Source organism: Mytilus californianus, unplaced genomic scaffold, assembly GCF_021869535.1.
Source record: "Mytilus californianus isolate M0D057914Y unplaced genomic scaffold, xbMytCali1.0.p SCAF_42, whole genome shotgun sequence".
In the NCBI taxonomy this organism is placed as follows: Eukaryota; Metazoa; Mollusca; class Bivalvia; order Mytilida; family Mytilidae; genus Mytilus; species Mytilus californianus.
Genome location: NW_026262693.1, coordinates 1,973,720 through 1,983,734, shown reverse-complemented (window position 1 = coordinate 1,983,734; position 10,015 = coordinate 1,973,720). Strand labels below are relative to the sequence as shown.

The 10,015-nt window shown below is 33.4% G+C and overlaps 1 protein-coding gene across 1 annotated transcript; it reads right to left on the bottom strand.

The window, feature by feature from the left end:
- Positions 1-3,226: 3,226 nt before the first annotated feature.
- On the bottom strand, positions 3,227-4,670 carry LOC127699838 (uncharacterized). The gene is made up of 4 exons (XM_052203214.1): positions 4,646-4,670; positions 4,060-4,176; positions 3,747-3,851; positions 3,227-3,387 (listed from the first exon to the last, which is right to left on the bottom strand). The coding sequence occupies exons 1-4, from the start codon at positions 4,668-4,670 to the stop codon at positions 3,227-3,229; spliced, it is 408 nt and encodes a 135-aa protein (XP_052059174.1).
- Between the last annotated feature and the right edge of the window lie 5,345 nt (positions 4,671-10,015).

Here is a 10,015-nt window from a genome sequence, read left to right as displayed (position 1 = left end):
TTTTTATCTTACCTCACTTAAAAAGGGACGTTTTCTGATGTAACATGTAAGCCTGGTTGCTATAGAATTTTTTTTTGCTACGCAACCATAGTCGGATAAAAGTTTAAACTTTGCATGCTTATATAGTCTTTGTCCTAGACACCACTGCGATATTTGCCACTGAACGTTAAGCAACCAACAATCATGAGAAAACAAATCACAGCTTTTGAGATGGCACGTCTTTTCCTAAAACAAGTTGCAGAAAACTTTTTGACCAAATTTTGTTACTTTTTATACTATTGTTTATACGGTTTATGACCCCTTATATAGGCCTATGTACTAGCATTACGAAATTGTGGAAGTCCAAATAACAGCAAAACTTAATGATTCTCATTTTGTATTTATAACAATTTATAACACTGTTATCATGTATTGTTTCCTTTCCTAAGTAAAAAAGATGCAATTCAAGCCATGATTTTACACCAAATACAAAGACTTTATCACCAATCGCTCACTTGTTTTTCCATGTGTATTTTGTTCTTTAGAACCCCCCCCCCCCCCCCAAAAAAAAAAAAAACAAGCTCTTACTGAGTGCACCCTAGAAGTTATACTTGAAATGGTCAATATCTGTAATTGTTTTATAGATACATGTTTTAGAAATTCGGTAATCGCACTGCGCAAGTGCTAGTGGGAAAATGTCAGAAAGAGTCAACAAACGTGGAAGGATCGTAGGACTTACAAATTCTTAAAGAAAAACACATTGAAAAGCATGAAACAATAAATATCGGATTTATATAGGAAACGAGTATGACCGATAAATCGGGTTGAAAAAAACACTTCGTTAGCATATACAAACTTCAATCAGTGCTGTTTATATCGTGTTGTTAATCTGTTTTCTAAATTGTATGCACGACTTTTATACTGAAATTAAATTTTCAATTTCAAAGGATATCTACTACCTAGTACAAATAAATATATAAATTTATCTTTATATCAATGGTTGAACAGTTTGGAAGTATTTTACACATCATCACGAAGTTTATGCTTTCAAAATTATATCGCATCTTCTTTTATGTATAATTGTAGATACAATGAAAACCAGTTGCTGCTGCTGGAGCATGTTCTTTCACGAATATCGCCATCAAAGCATGAATGTGCAAAACAGTTAGTTGACTTTATAAATATAAGGCGCTGCTAGACTCCTTTGAGACAGGGATACAAAGACCAAATAACCAACATACTTCATATAAAAAGGGAGATACGGCATGAATGCTATTGTGCTTGATGAGACAAGTACTATATATACCATGGGTCTAACAGTTAACCCCCCTTCGGGTGACTCGGGAATATAATTATGGTAACTTAGGTCTTCTTCCTACCGGCAGAAAAAGTGGACCGTCCGTATGTCTGAGCGGGATGTACAAACAACAACTCTTTGAGGACTCCGTAGTTGGCCTGTATCATTGCAAAATATATGTCCCTATCCAATATACCCTCATTTTTCAGTTGTAGTTTAAAGTCTCCTCGACTCCAATCCCCTCTCCTTCACCTTACATTTTCTTATTTTCTGCGCCTCTACCATTTATATGTCTTCGGCAAACAAGTGTGTGTATTCTACGGCTAATAACGGTAATTCAGTTATAAGAATGATATTTCTGATTATGACGTCAAAGAACAGACCTCTGGTAAGTCAAATTGCATCAATTTCAGATGTTAAAACATACAAAAAAATAGAAAACCATAAATGCCTCTTCAGAAAAACACGGGTGTCACTTATGAGTTACAATGGCACCAGAGCAAATGATTTTATGCCGCTGCTAGTAATGTAGAAAAATAATTATACTCAACAGATCACATTTAAAGTAATACTTTATTAATTTGTATCAACATTTAAAGTAATACTTTATTAATTTGTATCAACATTTAAAGTAATACTTTATTAATTTGTATCAACATTATATTTATCGGTAATCGCCCGACGAATCTCATTTAATACAGATTTGACAACTAGTTCACAATCAACAACGGCTCAAAGGGATTAGAAAAGCATACTTAGGGTGTTTTCTGATCACTCCGATGTAGTTTATTCGCTTGTTAAACATTAATTGTAGCGGATCGGGATAGGTTTCGCTCTACGGATCTTTACTTAGGTGTCCAAAGAGAACTCTAGTCGTATCCCGCTATACTTAATGTTTAACGAGTGAATATGTTAGTAGCGTTCAAACCCATTATTATGTAACATATTGTGATCGGTTACATACCTTATGTGATTGTTTATTTTCATCCATATTAATAAGCTAGTACCGTGTTTTTCATATGCAGTAGGAGTAAGTGGATACGCTTATCAATCAAGACCTCAGTTACCGAAGAGAACAAGAAAAGAAAGAACAAATGCTATTGAAAGAGATGACAAAAGACGGCGATACAAGTATTGGACTTTCCTTAGAAAGCGTTTATAATGACATAATAACGTATTACCGAAGCTTGTATTGGTACAAAGTATTAACGATGGCCAACTATTCCATACTTGGAAAACTTGCATATTTGTAAATAAATTGGTGACAAAAAAGACATAACAGCATGTGGCAGACGATAAAACAGCAACACCTCTCTTATTCTTCTTCCGTCCGGCAGTAAAACCTTTACCAAAGTTGGTCGTCCGTTTGGCTGTGCGTGATGTACAAGTACGCAATTACGTCCGGTCAGAACGGATACGTTAAATCCGAAGCCTCATGTACAGAGAGTGCCACGCTCTTTGCATGTTAAGAATCCTTGCAACAAATCTCTGAAGGGTTCGTACGTGGCCTGTTGCAAGTCTAAATGTATATCCCTATCCAATATACCCTTATTTTTCAGTGTCAGTGGCATATTAAATTTGTCCTACATTCATCCCCTATTCCTATTACAGGACCTACCTGTTGTATGTATTGTTAATTTGTTCTCACCCCGAACATGCATGAAATGTTTGCCACTAGACGTTAAACAACTAACTACCAATCATTCAAATCCACTGTTATATTTTTGATACTTAAATTCTTATATCCAGTATCATTGTGTTTTATACAATCAACTATACATTCCTCATTGCTAATATAACTGTAGAGCAAAATATGTCCTGCTTTGTTGGGCGGACGTATCAACGAAAGTATTCCAGTCTTTCGGAACTTAACCCGGCCGATCGTAAAACTGAAGTAAGAATCTCACTAAAAATTTCGTTTACATTTCATTCCAACAATCTAATTTTAGGTTAATCATTGTTGTTTTTCTTAACGAAGACGCATCCAGGATGATCAAAGGAAAATCGAAAATGTTGATATTTCCTTATTTCTTTTAAACTGACCAGAAAAATGTTTTCCAATCCTCCATTCCCACTCCAGTTCATTATTTTCTCTTTTATCATTAGAACGACTTGATTGGAGTATGTTGATTTATTGTAACAAATCTACATCAAGCCTGCATCAATCAAACATCTGAAATGCTATACTGATATTTTAGTTTGAACGTTTAAGATAAAAAAAAAACCACGGCTTACATATTTTGCCCGTATTCAAAGATAGCATATAGTTATAACTAATTTAAAAAAAAAAACATTAAAAAAAAATATGATAAACCCCTCTTGCTATTGTTTTCATAACTCAATATACAGAGCGTAATAATATTCAGTTGAAAAGGGGAGTATTCGAATCTGCTTTTCATCATTGATTATTTTTCTACAGAATTGATTTAACTAGCTTAAATTATCTTTAAAAAATAAATTTCACATTTACACGTTGCGTGTCCTGGTATCTGCATTATGTAGTTAATTGTCGAATGCAGTTTTGCCATAACTCTCCAACACAAGTATGCAATCACATATTTGTATTTGTTTTGACCTAAACAAAGTAAAATATTAAAAAAGATCAAATGCAAAAATCTTTAAAAATAATAGAGATAAAAAAAAAATAACCACAAACAATTATATACTAAATGATTGAATGTGTTTTCTCCATAAGTATTGAGTTCCTAATTTTAAATCTAAATCTATTATTTTAAACTTGCTTAAATTCCTTTGACAGAAGATTTGTCTCCCGGAGACCATACCTCCACGATTATCTGCATGCAGACCGCATTCTCCCTCACCGTATCCATAATTTGTTAATGAGTGGTGGAGCATTGATATGACTGTATTTGGGCCATGAATCAAACTTCCATCTTTACCTGACAAAAAACAAACCTATTCACGTATATCTTGTTATACAATAAAATATAAGTACCTTAAAATCAACACTGCCGTAAGCAAAGCGTAACAATCAAAACCGAGTTAACTGCATTGTTTCAATGACAGAAAATTAATCAACAAAAACCATTGAAGAACAGGCTCCTGTCTCTGGCATCCAGAATGACGAGGGGTTAAACTTTCTGAAAACTTTGCTGAAACTTTCACAAATATGAGACAGTGCTAGTATAGCACAATATAAGACGAAATTGAAAAAAACTAACTGAAAAAGGCTTGCTTCATTAGATTGACACAAAGCAACACAAAACATTTTAATAAACAAAGTACTGTATTAAGAGTACTCATAATTATTAAAAGTTAATTAAAACTAAAATATATAAAAATATGCAATGGATTTAGTGTAAAGCTACAATAAACAGTCGACGATTGATTGATTTTTGGCTGTTTTACGTCCAGTGAGTAATACTTCAAGCATGCTCAGGACGAGAATAAGATAACAATAAATATAATACGTAGGTTCAGTGACAAAGGCCGTCCGCGATGAAGATCATGGAAAAATGGACTGCCACTTGAATATGAGGGAATTACCAAAAACGAACTTCCTTGTCAATTTTGAAAGTGTTATGGTCATTTTACAAACAAGAAACAGCAATCTCGGTATTCATGAGCTTTCAAAGAAAAAAAAATGCCAAGTTTAAAAGAGATCAATAAATATTAACGGGGTGCGCAAATGCAATCTTTATACATGAATGATACACAAGTCTTCTCGCGGCGACATTTAAACCCCGAGATAATCATGATCCGATTTTTCCCCTTTACCGTGTCAAAGTGCCGGGAAAGATATAAACGACATTTTGTAAATTTTTGAATTGAAATGAACACATTAAAGATGTCAAACAATGTTACTTTATCATTTTTATACTTGAATGTCTAAATGAATCTTTAAAGAAGCACGGTGAATACGAAAGTTATGAGGGAAAAAGGGGGTGAGCACTAAAGCCAATGTATATTTTGTTCTGACGTTCATTTCTAACTCTAACTCTAACTCTGTGACGACTCAAAATTAAATTATCTGACTTACTTAATAAGGGGTTTTACGACTTCAAGATTTGATGAACGGCAACAAAACTTTCGAAAACAAAATATTTCTCCTGGTAAGAAAAGAATACATTTAACCGAAGTCCCTTTTATCGAATTCTGCATTTTTCATAAGAAATTTAAATCTCCTCAGACCTGATAGTCTTTATACTGCTTTCATTAAAACATTTTTAAATAGTACACTGAAATTAGTATGGATCAGAAAACTGCAACTTGTGTAAATGGATCTTTCTGGAAACACTATCTGGTTTTAGCTAGAATTTCTCCATGTTCATTTGTAGAACATGCATCATTACAGTCTATTCAGTATAAAACATATTAAATCAATTAATTTGAAAACAGGTTCATTGGTCCATGATGAAAACCATCAAAAATCATATTACTAAATAAATAAAACCAAATAAGTACTTGTTTTTTTTTATTTTGTTATTGAAAAAAATAGGATAAGATATTTCCTAAAAGAGGTGAAAATATTTGTTTATGTAAAAAAGTGGTATGCATGTGAAAATCTTTACTTCTGGAGTTCATTATGAGTATTTTGTTTTAAATTATTAAATACATATATAATGTGTATTTCAAAAGTTTGACATACACTTTTGACAATTTTTTCTTCATTTCAAAGTAGTTTTCTCACACTTAATATGAAAAGCATTATAAATGTCACAGTTTAGTGAAATGTAACTGATAAAATCCTTATCACAATACATACAATAATTTATTTCTTTGGGTTTTCAATAATCAATAATAAATGTAGACAATTATCATCTTTTTGATTTTCATATGTTATTGTTCTACTGGAAAATTCTGTATTCCTTAGTTTTTCTTTTTCACATGTAACATGCCATGAATATTCTTATATACATGTAAGATATCCTTTATTACAAAATATACCAGTAAACACATGCAGTTACCAGCCTGTCAAATCTGATGTTAGAATCATAATCCTCACTCATTTCACTATTTTTTATGAATAGATCCAAAATTATCTCAATAACTGGCATAATATGATGCATAATGATGTGATCATTTTCTTTCATGTGTTGAACTTGCAGGAAAGAAGTGCACACTCCTTTCCTCTAGTTTATTTACAGGGATGAATAGAAATGATAGTATGATGACTATCAGATTTAAAACCACAAATGAACAATTGCTCTTTTCATTATGACCATGATAATAAATAGTAGTTCTAACATATATGTTAACATCTCAATTCCCTGACTAAGCAATTTTATTACATTCAGGCAAGCCATTGGTATGATTGCATGCACAGTGCCATGTATGCATATGTTTTTTACATTTTTTTTGTCATATGTTATCCAATGAAATAAACACCTAAGGAAATAATTTTTCGTGTGAAATTAGAGCAATCTGATTATATATGCTCAAAAGATACTTATAGGTCAAGTTCGAATCATGAAATGCACAAGAGGCAAATAGGGGAAGGGGTGCGGGCAAGGTGCTTGGACTTTTCAACAAATCCCACTTCTAACGTTGCCTTGTTGAAGCCCCCCTATTAAAAAATATTAGACCCGCATCTGTGTATAGCAGGACAGTCTTCAAAATGTCGACATAAACTTAGTCAATGATCAATGAAGATATGATTGTTTAAATGAGTAAAATAGTGTTGACTTGCATTAGGTTTGTCTTTCGATACATATATATATCAGAACTTCTGAAATCAAATAAACAACAGATACGGCTTCCTCTCATTTTTATACGTATACCCTGAATTTGACATATGCGGTCATCTCAGTACTAGAATCTATGACAAACGAGACAATATTAATTTTGAAATTATAAATTTCCCTCACCTTAGCAGCGATATACCAACTTCACCTGCATCTCATTCGGTATTCAAAAGCTTGCAGCTGCTACTCAGACTTCATAAAACGTCAACATTGTCTGAGGAGAAAGTTGACGAACCAGGGTTATGTCAAAGAACGTCTCGTCCTTTTTCTAAAAAAGTTCATCGGAAGATACCATGACATTGTTGATAAATATTCCGTATCAACTTCACAAATAATACCGTTTAAATTCTGGATACTGATATTGTTTGTCATCTTAATTACCTTTTATTTGTCTCTGTATACTTTGAACCTTTACTATTTAGTCAATTTTTGTTAATACACTTTTGGCGTGGCTTTGTACTTATACATCCCGCCATTTTGTTATTATGCTATGGTCATTTTTATATTCTTGTCTTTCATTTTTGCTTATGTACTTTGTCTATAAAGTGTCTTTATGACATTTTGTTTTTCTTTTATGAAATAGTTATTTGTTTTTATAGTGATAAAGATTAAAACGCAATGTTGACTGCTGTACCCAAATATTTGACATTTTTACCTATTATGTCCATTTGCTTTGTTCACACATTGTTATCAACATAATGGAATTATATGCGACTGTCATACAAGTGGATTTGCTAGCTATAAAACCAGGTTTAATCCATCATTTTGTACATAATGAAATTCCTGTATCTAGTCTGGAATATGGAAGTTGTTTTCCATTCGTTTGATGTGTTTTAGCTTTTGATTTTGCCATTTGGTAAAAGATTTTCCATTTAGAATTTTCTTTGGAGTTCGATATTTTTGTTATTTTCCTTTTTTCTATATAGACTGCCCTAGTCATGTTTACAGCGAAACGTACGTATAACAAAACAAATTGTAGTCCCCTTATAAAGTAAAAACAGCTTTATCTACATTCATACTCAAACGAGACGCAATCATCAATTAAATGAATATCGACGAACCTCGGCAATAAAAGGCTAAAACAATCATGTTATAACAAAGTTGCCTCAAAATATAAACGACATCCTTCTATTGACGTCTTTTGTTGGTTGACACTGACTTCTATCATAACAAGATGCCCGATCAGCTGTCCGTGACAAGCTCAAACTTGACGTCGACGAAACGTTACAGCCAATCACATGTCGTATAGTTTAGATTATTACGTCAGATTTAAATTACGATGCAATTATCGAAAATCAGTTCTTAATTTTTTTTTTGAAGTGCATTAACCTGCCTCCTAAGGTTTTACTGCCGATTATTAGACCTGAGTAACTTTTTGGGGAAAAGTATATGACCTTAGGCAATGCAATATTAAAATAAATTTGTCTCTGGACGGAGATTTTGTTTTCCAAGGGAGTCCTAGAGGCCAGAAAACACTCTTATTGTGCATTGCTAGCATTCCACAAGCTGTTCTATTTATTAAGCAGCCGAAATTCAAAATTAAATGAAAGTCCACAGCACCTAATCATGGCTATATCATCTTTCCCTATGTCGACCAGTGGTATGATTACGGGGTCCCAACTGCCCTAGGACGGCATTTAGAAAAAGTCCGTATAACTGTTCGTTGCGGAATGAAAGAGGCCATACACAAATCTGTTTGGGTTCAATTTGGCCCCGACTAGACCCTCACGGTAACCCTCGCAATAGAAATCGGTAATCGCACTGCGCAAGTGCGACTGGGAAAATGACAGAAAGTTAACCGATGGGAAAGGAACACAGGACTTACAAATTCTGAAACAAAAACTCTGAAACGCATGAAATAATAAATATGGGATTTTATATAGGAAACCAGTATAACCGATGGATCTAGTTAAAAAGTGCACTTCTTTTGCATACAAAAACTTCTAGACATGCAAGTTGCTATTATTTTCGTGTTTGTAATCGCTTTTCCAAATTGAATGGATCACTCTAATGTTAAACTTAAATTATAAATTTTAAGTTTCAAAGCATTATTACTACCTTGCACATATCAGTGACAATATTTTGCACATCATCATGAAGTTTCTGCTTGCAAAATTATATCACATCTTTCTTGTGTTTTTTATAGATATAATGTAAACCAATCACTGCTGCTTGAGCATGTTCTTCAACTTCAGAGAGAAATCATGTGTGCAAAACAGTAAGTTGACGTTATGGATATAAGGCAGGGTTATACTTTTTTTTAGACAGAAATACGATGATATAATAATCGCAGAACATCCTTTGACTGTTCCTTTAAAAGGTACAAAAGATTCTATATACGAAATTAGATGTGGCAGAAATGATAACCGTGCTTGATGAGGCTAGTACTATCTATACCATGAGTCTAACGAGTTAACACCCTTCCTCTAAAGAGTGACCGGGGAATATAATAATGGTAACTTTGACAGAAAAATCCTTGACAAAGTGGACCGTCCGTTTGGCTGTTGGGAATTTACACGTACGCAGCAACGTCCGGTCAGAATTGGGACATTACATCCGATGCAAATCGCTACATACCCTTATTTTCCAGTTACAGTCTACATTCCTGCTATCTCAATCTCCTCTCCTGACCGACTTTTCCTTGTTTTCGTTTTACTCTGCCATTCCTTTATCCCCTAAGGGAGCAACCATTTGATTCTTTTGTATGGGGCAGGGATTTGTACCCCAAGTCAATCCTTTTTTTTTTACCAGAACAGAAAGCAATAACAAACACATTTATTTATTACAGAATATATCAAAAACTTTATTTTTATGTTGTTTTAAAATATTGGGCACGAAAGCATAAGCAAACCACCCAAATGCAATGCACATTCATAGCTTACCACATGGTCTTCAACGGAGCAGGAACTACCCACCAACAGTTAGTCAGATTTGGATGGCCCCAAACACAATAAGAGCGATTATATCTAAGGTTACAGCAAAATGCCAAAATATGTAATTTAAACTAAAAGGTTCAACAAGACACATCAATAAT

Bases quoted from the DNA above. Each gene is read 5' to 3' on its own strand.
- LOC127699838 (XM_052203214.1), bottom strand. From the start codon at position 4,670: ATGCTTGAAGTATTACTCACTGGAC. The intron at 4,177-4,645 runs GTAAAACAGCCA...GTTTTTTGTCAG, and splicing joins TGAAGTATTACTCACTGGAC to GTAAAGATGGAAGTTTGATT. The intron at 3,388-3,746 runs GTAAATGTGAAA...ACTCCAATCAAG, and splicing joins GATACCAGGACACGCAACGT to TCGTTCTAATGATAAAAGAG.